The sequence below is a fragment of the Schistocerca gregaria genome, chromosome 1, assembly GCF_023897955.1.
Source record: "Schistocerca gregaria isolate iqSchGreg1 chromosome 1, iqSchGreg1.2, whole genome shotgun sequence".
NCBI classification, from domain to species: Eukaryota; Metazoa; Arthropoda; class Insecta; order Orthoptera; family Acrididae; genus Schistocerca; species Schistocerca gregaria.
In genome coordinates this window covers 305356784-305373743 of record NC_064920.1, presented here as the reverse complement: position 1 = coordinate 305373743, position 16960 = coordinate 305356784, and the positions used below count along the sequence as shown (strand labels likewise).

The 16960-nt window shown below is 38.5% G+C and overlaps 1 protein-coding gene across 1 annotated transcript in view; it reads left to right on the top strand.

Moving 5' to 3' along the window:
• Window positions 1–3939, top strand: part of LOC126344326 (uncharacterized) — a 98885-nt gene extending 94946 nt beyond the window's left edge. The window contains exon 6 of the mRNA XM_050002014.1: window positions 3023–3939. Coding sequence (XP_049857971.1) covers window positions 3023–3274 — 252 coding nt within the window. The 3' untranslated portion in view covers window positions 3275–3939. The remainder of the gene's footprint in view (window positions 1–3022) is intronic.
• The last annotated feature ends 13021 nt before the right edge of the window (window positions 3940–16960 follow it).

Sequence of the window (16960 nt, the reverse complement as noted above, 5' to 3'; positions counted from 1 at the left end):
TGGATTAGTGAGCTGATGGATTATTTAATTTTTATTTTGGAAATCTGAACTGTTAAACTTTCATTTATATTTAAGCAAGTGTTTTGTTGAAGACATGCTGTACAAGGTCTGTTCAAAAAATTCCAGAACTTTGTCCACAAAATTTTTCTACACTTACCTTTTACCTATTGTGCATGGTCTCCTTCAAAATACTCTCCTCCACAGTTGATACATCACTCCCAATGAAGTTTTTACTTCCATAAATAGTCTTGGTATGCTCTTCCTGGATTGTGCAAAGTGCCGCTTGCAAATTTTCTTTTGTCTCTTCTATCATTGCAAATCTTTACCCTTTCATCAGGGTTTTCAGCTTTGAAAATAAAAAAAAGTCTACGAGGCCAGGTGTGGAGAGTATGGAGGATGAGACAGCACAGTTATTTTGCTTTTTGTGCAGTAGACATGCACCAACATGGATGAATGTTTAGGCGATTTAACATTACACAAGAGCCATGAATTGTCTCATCACATTTGAGGCCATTTCCTTCTCACATTTTCTCACAGGCGTCACAATATGACACGCAATATCATCAATTAACAGTCTGTCCCTGTGGCATGCATTCATGAACTAATACTTCAAAGTCAAAGAAAACTATCATCATGGCTTTGACAGTTGACCTGACCTGATGACCCTTTTTTGGTCTTGGAGAACCTCTCCTGATACATTGTCAAGACAGAAACTTGGTCTCAACAACATGACCATAGACCCATGTTTCACCACCAGATTCCCTTAAGGAACATCTCATTCTCATTTGTGTGATTAAAAAGCTCTTCACAGATTTGCAAGGTGAAGATCTTTTTCATCTTGACTCATTAATCGTGGGATGAAATGGCGGCAACATGATGCATTCCAAGATGCTGTGTCAGAATTTCACAACATGATCCAATTGAAATGTTACATTTTTCTGCAATCTCTCGGACAGTCAGTCTTCAATTGACAAACTCAATTTCATTGATGTTCCTGACATGAGCGTCTTTGGTAGATGTCGAAGGATGTCCTGAATAAGTGTCATCTGGACATTTTAAAACCATGTGAAGCATTCATAACCGGAATACAGCTTAAACACTCATCACTGTAGGCTTCCTACATCATTTAGTGTGTCTCTGTAAAGATTTTATTGAATTTCACACAAAATTGAATGCAGATGCTTTGCTCCCATAATTCTGCCATCTCAAAATTCGTAAACTATGCGACACAACATTCTACTCTATACAGCACTGAACAATACTAACAAACATACAACAATGAAACCTTCCACCAGTTACACATCAAACACAGGCTCGTGCAGCGATGCCAGGACCATTTCGCTCCAACGCACCATTGGTATGAAATTATGAGTGTTCTGGAATTTAATGAACAGACCTCATATAGGACAAGTTTGGTGTTCTGTTTTGCAGTGTCAAACATTTTCACAGTATAATTTTATTCTTTGCTCATTTTTTTTCAGTGTGAAGATAGTGCCTGTACAGAGGTCTTTCCTAAAACCATTTTATTTCTCAGTATTAAATAACAGCCATGTAACAACTTTTTTTCTCCGCTAAGATTTACTTTAATTTGACAGCTTTCTTGAACACCCTTTCATAAAAAATTTTTTCATCACCTGTATATCTATGACACATGTGGACAGAGGGTAGGAAATCAAAAAGTTAGCATTATGAAACTGAAAAAATAGCTTTACTGTTAAGAAAAAACAAACAGAAACAAATGTAATGTGTTCAAAGTGTATATGAATGGACAGCCAAGAAATCCAAATCTGTTGCTGAGTAACATCCAATATAGTGTTGCTCTAGCTCATGCACTGTAACATTCTTGGATCCTCCTTGAAATTCTGTCCACAAGATCATCAAGAAATTGTTTCTCAAGCTTATCCCACTCATAGAAGGCTGTTAACATGCGAGGAGGCTGGCTGCAGTGAGCACTGCAAGTTTCAACTGGACCTAAACATGTTTACACAGGCTCATGTCAGCAGATATCAACACCATTCCATTTGGTGCAATACTGCTTCCTGAATCAAGGTGCCCAATAAGTGGGTGAAGTGTTTTCATGCAATATTTTTGAAAGACAAACCCATCACCACAATCTTGTCAGTAGAAATGGACAGTAAGATGGAAGATATTGTCAGAACATCACAGCCCTCAAATTATCCTCAGTAGTGTACATTATAACTGATACTTGCTAAACTCATGGTACCGTACGAATGAGATGCTAATTGTTATCTGACCACTTTCACTTTTTTCTATGACTTTCATCAGATGTCAGACAAATCACACACTCATATGTGGAGAGAACTTGACACCATTGTCCTAAGTTCCACTCACAGCGTTTCTGTACCCACCTTCTACACACACTATAGTGCTGGCAGTTTGTACTGTTGTTTAAAATGGAGACCAAATTAACTGTCTGATGCTGGTAGAGTACTATCTGGGCCAACACACCTTGCCCAGTTCCCTCCAAAACAGCACCATGCAGTTCTCTTGCTTTTTCCTTCAGGTGCCAACAAGCAGTGATTTGTAGATGGTAGTAATAAGCTGGTATTTTTGACCATGTGTAACCATTGTGGGGCACACAGCATTTTGTCTCTCACAATCAAGGTGGAATCTTTGAATGAAGTCACTGTGGGTTTTGCCAGTTTGGTGGATATCTTCCCTTGCTGACATCACTTGTTGCCATAAAGTGGTAATATGTGCCTGGTCTACACTTCAAATTATCATTTGAGATATTCTTCCAGATGTAGCACTGTTGCATAAGCCACATTGTTCTGTTCATGACTGGAGAGACAATGTGATCTAATGAATTGTACTGCCTGTATTAACAGCTGGCTGAACACCATAGCAATTTCTCATTGTCAAGAGGATTTTGAGAAAGAGATACATAGAACCAACAGATTTATAAAAAAAAATGGATAAATGTATTCATCACAATGTTAATAACAGAATAAAAAGGCTGTTCTTGGACACTAACGAAATGCATTTTTCTCTTGTATTTTAGGCTGGTCTATTGCAGAAGTGGACAGTGGACACAACAGAAATTGTAAATTCACTAGGTAAGGTCCCTGTAGTACGCAATAGTACTCCTCACTTCACTATAGCCTGTGCAATTTCAGTTCTTGCAGCTGGGCTTGGTATAAGTACATTAATTTTTTGTATTGAAATAATGGGTAAGAGACCCAGAGCAAAGGCAGGAACACAAATTAAAGAGCGTAACCTTAGTACACCACCTTTTTGGAAGATAAGTGAATAACTTCTTCACCACACATTTTTTTTCATTTTTATATTTACCAAGTAGGGTCATCTAACAACTTCAGTTATTCTTCATTTTTTTGTTTCTTCCTGTTTTTCCTTTAGCCCTAGTCTTCTCCCTATATTGTCTTTCCCATTCTTCTGTCTATGCTGTTCCTGATTTTTCATTTATTTCACTTTGAAAGCCTTCTAAATTTAGTATTTTATTCTCAAAACAGTTTCTTTCTGTTATTTCTGATTATTTGATGTTGTTTCTTTCTAGTTCCTTCCTTATTTCTGTAATCCATGCTACTGTCAATTTCTTTTTTTTCAGAAATACAGGAAGATCTGTCTCATTAACCTGTACCATTTCATTCAGTATAGATGTCCAAACAAGATTAAGCTTCACTTTGCCATTACCACTGATATTCTCTCAATATTCTCTTACATATCCTCAGTACTTCCAATTTTCTGACTATTGTAGTTTATGTTGCATTCATTACCTTTCTAATAATTCTCTACTCTGCCCAGTTTATAGTTCATTATTTAGGAAACTCATAAATATAAGCATTCTGATCATATTTTAGTTAAGTTTTTCAAACCCTCTAGAAAAATCCAATAGTTTTAACAGATATTATATTACTGTAGCAGACGAATTAATAAGACAAAATAAAACAAATGCAGTAAGTAAATTGTTTTAAACACCCCCCCCCCCTCCCACATACAAATCATACTATGGTTTTCACACCTACAACAGAAGTGTCAAACCTAATAAAACAACTTAAAATTAAACATTCATCTGGCTTGGATGGTGTCACATCACGTCTCATAAAGGAATGCAGAGAATGTATATTAAAACCATTGACACACATGCTGAATGCTGTGATAGAAGAAGATATATTTCCAGATTCACTGAAAGTAAGTAAAGTGAAGCCAATATTTAAGAAAGGAACAGGGATGAATTAGGAAATTACAGGCCAATATCACTCACCTCAACATTTGCTTAAATCTATGAAATGACAATAAAGAATAGAATTGTAAGTTTTATAACAAAGTACAGCATGCTGCATTCATCACAACATGGTTTCAGAGAAGGGAAATCAACAAAAACAGCATCAACAGATATAATTGAGCACATTCTTAATTTACTTGACAGGCAACCAAAGAGTTGTGGGTATTTTATGGACCTATCTAAGGCATTTGATTGTGTGAACCACTCAAAATTAATGATTAAATTGTATCAGTATTGAATTAGAAGAAAATGCTATGACATACTTAAATCATACATTAAAAATACGAAACAATTCAGACATACTAGTGGGGGAAATATAACAAACTACAGTTCAGAATTGCAAACAGTTAAACACAGTGTGCCGCAAGGGTCGGTGCTTGGGCCAATACTGTTTATACTCTACGTAAATGACTTCCCTAGCTATATAGATCAGAAACTTATAATGTATGGTGATGACACAACAATCATTTGCACAGCTGACACAAAGGAGGAGCTTGAAAAGGAAGCACTCCTGAACATCGAAAATGCAAATAAATATTTAACACAAAACAATCTATTTATGTATCAGTCTAAAACAATGAATGTAGTATTTCAGACCAATCATAGTGAAAATTATAATATAAATGTCAATATAAATGGAAAGACTATTAAAGAAGTAACCAGCACAAACTTTCTAGGAACTATAATAGACAAACATTTGACATGGGGGGAGCACACAGATGCACTGTGTAAAAAGGTAAACAAACAGATCTTCATCATGCATAAAACAGCTAAGACTGTGGATGATAAAGTCCTCAGATCAATGTAGTATGGCCTTGCCTTCCCACATTTGTCTTATTCAGTTCATATATGAGGAAGTGCACAAGCTGGTTACTTAAAAAGAATATTCACAATTCAGAAAAGGGCAGTGAGATCCATTGCAAAAATACGACCAAGACAGACCTGTAGGCAAGCTTTTGCACACTATAATATTATGATATAATATTATGACAGTATACTCACTGTACATACCAAAGCATAATGGCGGTAAAGTCAAGCGATAAACACCTCCTAAATAAAGATGTGCACAAACACATTACAAGAGGAAATGGAAATTACTACATGATAAAACAGAAATCTAAAACTGCCGCTGAAGAAGCAGGCAAAAGGTTCTTTAATATATATTGTTGTTGTGGTCGTCAGTCCTGAGACTGGTTTGATGCAGCTCTCCGAGCTACTCTATCCTGTGCAAGCTTCAGTACCTACTGCAACCTATATCCTTCTGTATCTGTTTAGTGTATTCATCTCTTGGTCTCTCTCTACGATTTTTACCCTCCACGCTGCTCTCCAATACTAAATTGGTGATCCCTTGATGCCTCAGAACATCTCCTACCAACCGATCCCTTCTTCTAGTCAAGTTGTGCCACAAACTCCTCTTCTCCCCAATTCTATTCAATACCTCCTCATTAGTTATGTGATCTACCCACCTAATCTTCAGCATTCTTCTGTAGCACCACATTTCGAAAGCTTCTATTCTCTTCTTGACCAAACTAGTTATCGTCCATGTTTCACTTCCATACATGGCTACACTCCATACAAATACATTCAGAAACGACTTCCAGACATTTAAATCTATACTCGATGTTAACAAATTTCTCTTCTTCAGAAATGCTTTCCTTGCCATTGCCAGTCTACATTTTATATCCTCTCTACTTCGACCGTCATCAGTTATTTTGCTCCCCAAATAGCAAAACTCCTTTACTACTTTAAGTGTCTCATTTCCTAATCTAATTCCCTCAGTATCACCCGACTGAATTTGAGTACATTCCAGTATCCTCATTTTGCTTTTGTTGATGTTCATCTTATATCCACCTTTCAAGACACGTTTCTTAATAAACTCCCCAAAATCATTAAAAAAAGAAGCAGACCTAAAATGTTTTAAAAATCATTTGAAACTATATCTCACAGAGAAATGTATATACAGTTTCAGTGAATACTAACATGGTGTTTTAATATGTTATTTCATTACTGAAATGTACCTTTAAAAATTATCATTTCTGTGTGTTGTTTGGATTTGTGTGTATATATCATGTGAAACATGTAATACCTTTGTATGCTTATAGACAATTTCTGTTCAATTATTTGTTTTATTTATATATAATGTAATCAAGTTTGACGTTAATAGCCTATTGTATGACACACCCAATACTCTCAGTTGGATTTTCAGCTGGAGTCCAAAGGCAAGGAATAAATTAAAAAGTTTAAAAAAAATTAAAAATTTATTAATATCTTGATGTGGATATTTCTTCTCAGCCATACATTTGTAATCTTACCCTCCCACACATCACAATTATAGTTCTCTGTTATTTGAAAAATTTTCAAAAACTTTGAGAGGGGTAAGATGTACAAAAGAAGAACTTTTTTATTTATCTTCATTATCTCACTGTTGTTGTTGATGGCTCAAAGTCTTGTCAAGGAGTGCTTTCTTGGAGCTGAAAATTTCGACTTCTTAGGTTTGTGATGACAAAATAACTGATGAAGAGTTGCCTGTTGCTACAGATATCCTTTCCTTTTATCCCATTCATCTAAATCACACTGACTTTACAATTTCCACGTTCAAAAAACGAATAATGAAATTGTTGTTGACAAGGTTAGCAAAATCGTGCATCTCCATCAGAGGCATGCCCACCACACTTTACATTCTGCAGTACTCACATTATTAGAGTATAATGACTTTTCTGGAGACTAGAAATCTAGTCTGTAGGAATCAGCATGTGTTTCAAAAAAGATGGTCGTGTGAAACCCAGATCACGCTATTCGTCCACGAAACTGAGAGGGCCATAGACATGGGGTCACAGGTAGATGCCGTGTTTCTTGACTTCCATAAGGTGTTTGATACAGTTCCCCACAGTCATTTAATGAACAAAGTAAGAGCATATGGACTATCAGACCAATTGTGTGATTGGATTGAGGAGTTCCTAGATAATAGAATGTAGCATGTCATTCTCAATGGAGAGAAGTCTTCCGAAGTAAGAGTGATTTCAGGTGTGCCACAGGGGAGTGTCATAGGACCGTTGCTATTCACAATATACATAGATGACCTGGTGGATGACATCGGCAGTTCACTGAAGCTTTTTGCAGATGATACTGTGGTGTATCGAAAGGTTGTAACAATGGAAAATTGAACTGAAATGCAGGAGGATCTGCAGCGAATTGATGCACGGTGCAGGGAACGGCAGTTGAATCTCAATGTAGACAAGTGTAATGTGCTGCGAATACATAGAAAGATAGATCCCTTATTATTTAGCTACAAAATAGCAGGTCAGCAACTGGAATCAGTTAATTCCATAAATTATCTGGGAGTAGGCATCAGGACTGATTTAAAATGGAATGATCATATAAAGTTGATCGTCAGTAAAGCAGATGCCAGACTGAGATTCATTGGAACAATCCTAAGGAAATGCAATCTGAAAACAAATGAAGTAAGTTACAGTACGCTTGTTCACCCACTGCTTGAATACTGCTCAGCAGTGTGGGATCCGTACCAGATAGGGTTGATAGAAGAGATAGAGAAGATCCAACGGAGAGCAGCGCCCTTCATTACAGGATCATTTAGTAATCGCGAAAGCGTTACGGAGATGATAGATAAACTCCAGTGGAAGACTCTGCAGGAGAGACGCTCAGTAGCTCGGTACAGGCTTTTGTTAAAGTTTCGAGAACATACCTTCACCGAAGAGTCAAGCATCATATTGCTCTGTCCTACGTATATCTCGCGAAGTGACCATGAGGATAAAATCAGAGAGATTAGAGCTCACATAGAACCATACCGACAATCCTTCTTTCCACAAACAATACGAGACTGGAATAGAAGGGAGAACCGATAGAGGTACTCAAGGTACCCTCCGCTTGCGGAGTATGGATGTAGATGTAGATTTCAAAGAGTTGCAGAGCAAAAGAGTTTACAAACTTTCTCAGCAGGAGAAGAATCTTTAGCAAATTATGTCATTATTTCATAAATAAATTCAAAAACAAATATAATAATCAGCATTTGTTTGTGCAGTTAATAATATGAATTTTAAATATGCCACAAATATTGTAATTTCAAATACTTTTAAAAGAAGAGTAATTTAAACTGTTAGTACATATTGATTATAACACATTAATTTCTTTTTTATACATTTTAGCCTGAAATATAATATGTTGTATACAAAATCATATGAGTTCTTTTAGTGAAACAGCTGAGACAGGCAAGATTCGATAGTTTACATGGTATCAAGACACTTGAATTTACTAACTCATTCTATTTTATTTATCTGTGTTTCTATGTACTTTGGTGCATTTATCATGTTTATCTTAATTTTTGTTTTTTCAGCTGATATTTTAAGATCAGCTCTGTTTGCTACTTTTTCCACAAGACTTATTTACATTTTGCTAATATCCCTCATTATTTAATTATATTTTGTCATTTTTAACTTTGTAACATATAAGTCCATGTTTAAAAGTTTGGTGAAAAAATTTTACTATTATTTTGGTGCAATTTTCTTGTATTTCTATCAACATATTTTTCAATAGTGCCTTTGAGTTTTCAGATTTTTTTATAGTTGTCTGAACTTTTCAGTGTATTCTTTTAACTGCTGGTAAATATTCCATGTTGTACAAAAGAACACAGTTTCTCTGTCTTTTATTAAAAAGGTAACTGATTAGATCAGAAAGATTTTACAGAAATATGACTTCAGAGAAGGTTGTAGACCAATAAAGAAATTAAATCTTTTCAGAATCTCAGCATGATTTTTGTAAACCCAGGTCTGGTGAGACTACAAACTTTGCATTCTTGAATCAAGCTTTAAATGCAATGGACAAAGAGCAAATTTTTCCAGACCTCTCAAAGGCATCTGATGTCACAAGCAACATTATCATCTTGCTTTCAAAACTGGAATGTGCAGGTATTATTTTTTAAAAAAAACACACCTACTACACAGTGAGCAAATAGTAGAACTTGCATTCCAAGAACTGAATAACATGAAGACTTATCACTTAGAAAACTGTTTATTAAGTATGGTGTACCACAAGGCCCCATTCTGGGAACAGTTTTGTTTTTGCCCTATATAAATGATCTGGAATCAACCAGCAAATATTAAATTTGTGATTCTTCAGCTCCCCCTGGTGTAGTTCCCATAAAAATAACTCATGGATGAACTTTAGGTGCCAGTCTCCAATGGGCACAATATTTCAGCAAATGGCCATGTTGCCATCACCAGGTGCCTGATTATGGCAATGTGGTCACTTGTTGAAATATTGCGCTGTTGGGCACTGACACCCACAGTTTACCCATGAACTAGTTCAACAATGTAATATTATGGGTTAGTCAAAAACGACTGAACAATACTTGACATATGAAATCAAAATATGCACCTCGAGACATAACTAAATGGTTTTCTGCAAACAATCTAATAAACAGTTACTATGAACTACACACAGTACAGGATAAACATCCATTAGCCCCAAATGTAGAGTATATTCACGAGAAACTTGGAAAATGTAAATTCTACAAAGCTGCTTGGAATACCAATCCAGGAGGATCTGTTATGAGTCCAACATACAAAATTTGTAATCAATAAACTGAACACGAACTGTTACTCCATAAAAATAATTTCAAGTTGTACATCAAAGGAAACAATAAAAATGCGTAATTTGCCAATGCAGGATCTCTACTGTGATACAGCGCAACCTGATGGAGTGCCAGCAAAGGTTACTTCACAGCCAGTAAGAAAATTGTATGAGCTATGGTAAGGGCAGCTCCCAGAAGCTCGTGCAAACCTTTATTCAAAAAACTTCAAGTCCTTCCATTGCTCCTTTATATATTTTGCAAATAATATTTTTTACTAGGAAAATCTTTGATGATAAAAGCCAACTTGTAGTTAAAAACCAGGGTATTCACTCAGATAAAACAAGCATGTACACGGATACACATGTTGAATACTCCGTATCATACATGTTGAATACTCTGTACCTAAAGACTGGAAAGTTGCACAGGTCACACCAACACTCAAGGAAGGTAGTAGGAATAATCCACAAAATTACAGGCCCATATCGTTAACGTCAATATGCAACAGGATTTTAGAACATATATTGTGTTCGAACATTATGAATTACCTCGAAGAAAACAGTCTATTGACACACAGTCAACATGGGTTCAGAAAACTTTGTTTCTGTGAAACACAACTAGCTCTTTATTCACATGAAGTGTTGAGTGCTATTGACAAGGGATTTCAGAACGATTCTGTATTTCTGGATTTCCAGAGGCTGTTGACACCGAACCACACAACCGGCTCATAGTGAAATTGGGTGCTTATTGAATATCGTCTCAGTTATTTGACTTGATTTGTGATTCACTGTCAGAGAGGTCACAGTTCGCAGTAATTCACGGAAAGTCATCAAGTAAAACAGAAGTGATTTCTGGCATTCCCCAAGGTAGTGATATAGGCCCTTTTGCTGTTCCTTATCTATATAAATGATTTTGGAGACGATATGAGCAGCCATCTTCGGTTGTTTGCAGATGATGCTGTCGTTTATCGACTTATAAAGTCACCAGAAGACCAAAACAAACTGCAAAACGATTTAGAAAAAATATCTGAATGGTGCAAAAAGTGGCAGTTGACCCTAAATAATGAAAAATGTGAAGTCATCCACATGAGTGCTAAAATGATCTCATTAAACTTCAGTTACACGATAAATCAGTCTAATCTAACAGACGTAAATTCAACTGAGTACCTAGGTATTACAATAACAAACAACTTCAATTGGAAGGAACATATAGAAAATGTGGTCAAATAAGGCACCACAGGGGGAGGAGGGTGGAGGCTGCTGGGTCTGGTGTGCCTGCCGCCTTGCTGCTGTGAACGTTGTAATAGCTCTGTGTGTCTGTAAGCTGCAGTTACTCCCCTTCCTCACTGATAAAACTACATTAAGATTAAGATTAATTTAGTTATACTATATGCATATATTCCTGCATAGTAGCACGTAATTGTGCCATCATTATGTCCATGAAAACAGAAGAAAGCTTGCTTTAGATAACAAAAAAAATTTTTAAACAGTTAAAACCTTTAAAGAAAACCTAAGGAACTAACACGTTTTGTACTGATGACTGGTCTCAGAGTGAAAAAAATTACATTGCTGTTTTTTATAAGATCACCTGCTTTATTGGTTGAGGTTTATATATGCGGCCACTGCAAAGGAGAGCTTGCAAAATGTCTTTGATTCTATAAATGTCCGCCCCCGGTAGCTGAGTGGTCAGCGCGACAGACTGTAATCCTAAGGGCCCGGGTTCGATTCCCGGCTGGGTCGGAGATTTTCTCTGCTCAGGGACTGGGTGCTGTGTTGTGTTCTCCTTATCATCATCATTTCATTCCCATCGACGTGCAAGTCGCAGAAGTGGCGCCAACTCGAAAGACTTGCACCAGGCGAGCGGTCTACCCAACGGGAGGCTCTCGTCACACGACATTTCACTTCATTTTATAAATAAGAAAGACTGTATTGTCACAGAAGGAGATATAAATGCTAGAATAGCCCAGTAATGTGATATAAGCTCAGCCGACATTTTTGCGAAGAGCCTAATGGTGATCCGAAAGGATAAGCTAAACACGGTTGGCGGTGACGTGTTTGTTGCTGTCAGAAGTGTAACTTGTTGCGAAATTGAAGTAGATACTTCCTGTGAGTTAGTATGGGCAGATGTCATTGTTGACAACCGAAATAAATTAATAATTGCATCCTTTTAGCGACCTCCCAATTCAGATGATACAGTTGCTGAAAGGTTCAAAGAAAACTTGAGTTTCATTTCAAACATGTATCCGACTCATACGATAATAGTTGGTGGTGACTTTAATTTACCCTTGATGTGATGGTGAAATTACATGTTTAATTCCGGAGGTACACATAAAATATAGTCCTAAATTGAGCTAAACGCATTCTCCGAAAGTTATTTCGAGCAGTTAGTTCATGAGCCCATGCGAATAGAAACGGTTATGAAAACACACTTGACCTCTTAGCAACAAATAATCCTGAGTTAATAACGAGCATCAAAACCGATTCAGCTATTAGTGAACAAAGGGTTGTCGTAGCGAGACTGAATATTGTAATCCCCAAATTCCCGAAAAATAATCCAGAAATATACCTATTCAAAAAAGCTGATAAAAATTCACTTGACGCCTTCCTGAGAGTCAATCTCTCCTCATTCCAAATTAATAATATAAGTGTAGACCAGATGTGGCTTAAATTCAAAGAAATAGTATCGGCAGCAATTGAGAGATTTATACCGAATAAATCAACAAACGACGGAGCTGATCCTCTTTGGTACACAAAACGAGTTAGAACACTGTTACAGAAACAACGAAATAAACATGCCAAACTTAAACAGACGCAAAATCACCAAGATTGGCGATCCTTTACGAAGGTCGAAATTTAGCGCGGACTTCAATGGGAGATGCCTACAACAGTTTTCACAATGAAAGATTGTCTGCAAACCTGGCAGAAAATCCAAAGAGATTCTGGTCGTAAGTGAAGTATGTTAACAGCAAGAAACAATCAATGCCTTCTCTGCGCTATAGCAATGGAGATACTATCGAAGACACAAGACAGTGCTGCCAAAGCAGAGTTACTAAACATAGTCTTCCGAAATGCCGAAGTAAATACTCCAGAATTCGAATCAATAACAGCTACCAACATGAGTAACGTAGAAGTAAATATCCTCGGAGTGGTGAAGCAACTTAAACCACTTAATAAAAGCAAGTCTTCTGGTCCAGACTGTATACCAATTAGGATCCTTTCGGAGTATGCTGATGCATTAGCTCCATACCTATCATATACAACGAAAGATCCATGCCCAAAGACTGAAAAGTTTCATAGGTCACACCAATATTCAAGAAAGGTAGTATGAGTAATCCACTAAATTACAGACCCATATCGTTAATGTCGATATGTAGCAGGATTTTAGAACATACACTCCTGGAAATGGAAAAAAGAACACATTGACACCAGTGTGTCAGACCCACCATACTTGCTCCGGACACTGCGAGAGGGCTGTACAAGCAATGATCACACGCACGGCACAGCGGACACACCAGGAACCGTGGTGTTGGCCGTCGAATGGCGCTAGCTGCGCAGCATTTGTGCACCGCCGCCGTCAGTGTCAGCCAGTTTGCCGTGGCATACGGAGCTCCATCGCAGTCTTTAACACTGGTAGCATGCCGCGACAGCGTGGACGTGCACCGTATGTGCAGTAGACGGACTTAGAGCGAGGGCGTATAGTGGGCATGCGGGAGGCCGGGTGGACGTACCGCAGAATTACTTAACACGTGGGGCGTGAGGTCTCCACAGTACATCGATGTTGTCGCCAGTGGTCGGCGGAAGGTGCACGTGCCCGTCGACCTGGGACCGGACCGCAGCGACGCATGGATGCACGCCAAGACCGTAGGATCCTACGCAGTGCCGTAGGGGACCGCACCGCCACTTCCCAGCAAATTATGGACACTGTTGCTCCTGGGGTATCGGCGAGGACCATTCGCAACCGTCTCCATGAAGCTGGGCTACGGTCCCGCACACCGTTAGGCCGTCTTCCGCTCACGCCCCAACATCGTGCAGCCCGCCTCCAGTGGTGTCGCGACAGGCGTGAATGGAGGGATGAATGGAGACGTGTCGTCTTCAGCGATGAGAGTCGCTTCTGCCTTGGTGCCAATGATGGTCGTATGCGTGTTTGGTGCCGTGCAGGTGAGCGCCACAATCAGGACTGCATACGACCGAGGCACACAGGGCCAACACCCGGCATCATGGTGTGGGGAGCGATCTCCTACACTGGCCGTACACCTCTGGTGATCGTCGAGGGGGCACTGAATAGTGCACGGTACATCAGAACCGTCATCGAACCCATCGTTCTACCATTCCTAGACCGGCAAGGAAACTTGCTGTTCCAACAGGACAATGCACGTCCGCATGTATCCCGTGCCACCCAACGTGCTCTAGAAGGTGTAAGTTAACTACCCTGGCCAGCAATATCTCCAGATCTGTCCCCCATTGAGCATGTTTGGGACTGGATGAAGCGTCATCTCACGCGGTCTGCACGTCCAGCACGAACGCTGGTCCAACTGAGGCGACAGGTGGAAATGGCATGGCAAGCCGTTCCACAGGACTACATCCAGCATCTCTACGATCGTCTCCATGGGAGAATAGCAGCCTGCATTGCTGCAAAAGGTGGATATACACTGTACTAGTGCCGACATTGTGCATGCTCTGTTGCCTGTGTCTATGTGCCTGTGGCTCTGTCAGTGTGATCATGTGATGTATCTGACCCCAGGAATGTGTCAATAAAGTTTCCCCTTCCTGGGACAATGAATTCACGGTGTTCTTATTTCAATTTCCAGGAGTGTATATTGTGTTCGAACATTATGAATTACCTCGAAGAAAACTGGCTATTGACACACAGTCAACATGGGTTTAGAAAACATGGTTCCTGTGAAACACAACTAGCTCTCTATTCACATGAAGTGTTGAGTGCTATTGACAAGGGATTTCAGATCGACTCCGTATTTCTGGAAGGCTTTTGACACTGCACCACACAAGCGGCTCGTTGTCAAATTGCGTGCTTATGGAATATCGTCTCAGTTATGTGACTGGATTTGTGATTTCCTGTCAGAGAGGTCACAGTTCGTACTATCTGAAGGAAAGTCATTGAGTAAAACAGAAGTAATTTCTGGCGTTCCCCAAGGTACTGTTATAGGCCCTTTGCTGTTCCTTACCTATATAAACTATTTGGGAGACAACCTGAGCAGGCGTCTTTGGTTGTTTGCAGATGACGCTATCATTTATCGACTAATAAATTCATCAGAAGATCAAAACAAACTGCAAAACGATTTAGAAAAGATATCTGAAAAGTGGCGGTTGACCCTGAATAACGAAAAGTGTGAGGTCATCCATATAAGTGCTAAAAGGAACTCGTTAAACTTCGGTTACACGATTAATCAGTCTAATCTAAAAGCCGTAAATTCAACTAAATACCTAGGTATTGCAATTACGAACAACTTAAATTGGAAGGAACACATCGAAAATGTTGTGGGGAAGGCTAATCAAAGACTGCGTTTTATTGGCAGGACACTTAGAAAATGTAACAGACCTACTAAGGAGACTGCCTACACTCCACTTGTCCATTCTCTTTTAGAATACTGATGTGCGGTGTGGGATCCTTACCAGATAGGAATGATGGAGTACATCGAAAAAGTTCAACGAAAGGCAGCATGTTTTGTATTATCGCGGAATATGGGAGACAGTGTCAGAGAAATGATACAGGATTTGGGCTGGAAATGATTAAAAGAAAGGCGTTTTTCGATGCGACAGAATATTCTCACGAAATGCTAATCAGCAACTTTCTCCTCTGGATGCGAAAATATTTTGTCGACACTAGCCTACATAGGGAAGAACAATCAGCACGACAAAATAACGGAAATCAGTGCTCGTACAGAAAGATATAGTTGTTCATTCTTTCCGCACACTATACTAGATTGGAATAACAGGGAATTGCGATGGTGGTTTGATGAATCCTCTGCCAGGCACTTAAATGTGATTTGCAGAGTATCCATGTAGATATCATCGGATGGTGTCCTCACAGTCACATTACCAAAGAAGGCTCTCCCTCCAGTGGAGGGCGGTGAGCGAGTAGTACAAGCTGTGCAGACAGATGTTCCAGCAGTTACCAACCAACAATAACAGGGAGGAGAGAAGACGGAGCAGTGAATAATCCATTGCTCATCACTGTTCTTCCATTCAAGAACTTTAACACTTCTCATTTCTGCTTCTCATCAAGGAGCTGTGGTGTACGTGGAAGACTGTGTTTAATGATTTTTGAATCACTTTCATTTTCTGTAAGAGTAAAACAATGTTTTGTATACAACTGTTTGAAGAATGTATTTGTGTACTGTTTGTAGTGACACATAAATCTCATAGACTGATATTTTTTTTGTACTGATGTTCAACTAACACTTTCTATGGCAAAAAAGTTTAATTTATATGTAGGTGGTGATATTCAATAACCTAATGTTCTGAGCAGCACAATATAATAAGTTTTGTGGCAATCATCTGCTATGGTAGTCACATGGAAGTTACAAAGTTTCATGGAAGCTTATTACAAAGACAGTCATGTAGTCACATTCACATATGGTACTTACTTGTCTTCAGTTTCAACATTTTGCTGACAGGGAGCCAGCAACTTCATTAAAATCCTTTGAAGTATTTATTAACAGTTTTGTCAACAGTTGCAGTATTTTTAGAAGGTGAATATTACTGAACCTCACAGGTCCATCTTGAAGCCTCAATTACTGAGACTGCACTTACAGTGTCTGATCTTAACCCTCTGCTTACAAGAAAATCTGTGTAGCATTTTCTACCAGTCGGGCTTCTCAAGCTTGTATTGCTTTTATTGACATAAACTGACATCATTCTGAAAACTTATGATGCGAACAACGTTTGAAGAATAAATACTTTTAAAATAATTTTATTTATTTAAAGTTTACATTTTAAAAACACAATTTTTAGACTTTTACTGGTGGCTTTTACTCTTATTAAAATTTGTGCAGGATCTACAGAAGACAATAGCAGAAGATTCCAAGCATACAGGTTTGGGGCACTTATAACATGTAATTTGACTTTTTCTATTTTTCTTCTCTACGCATTTTC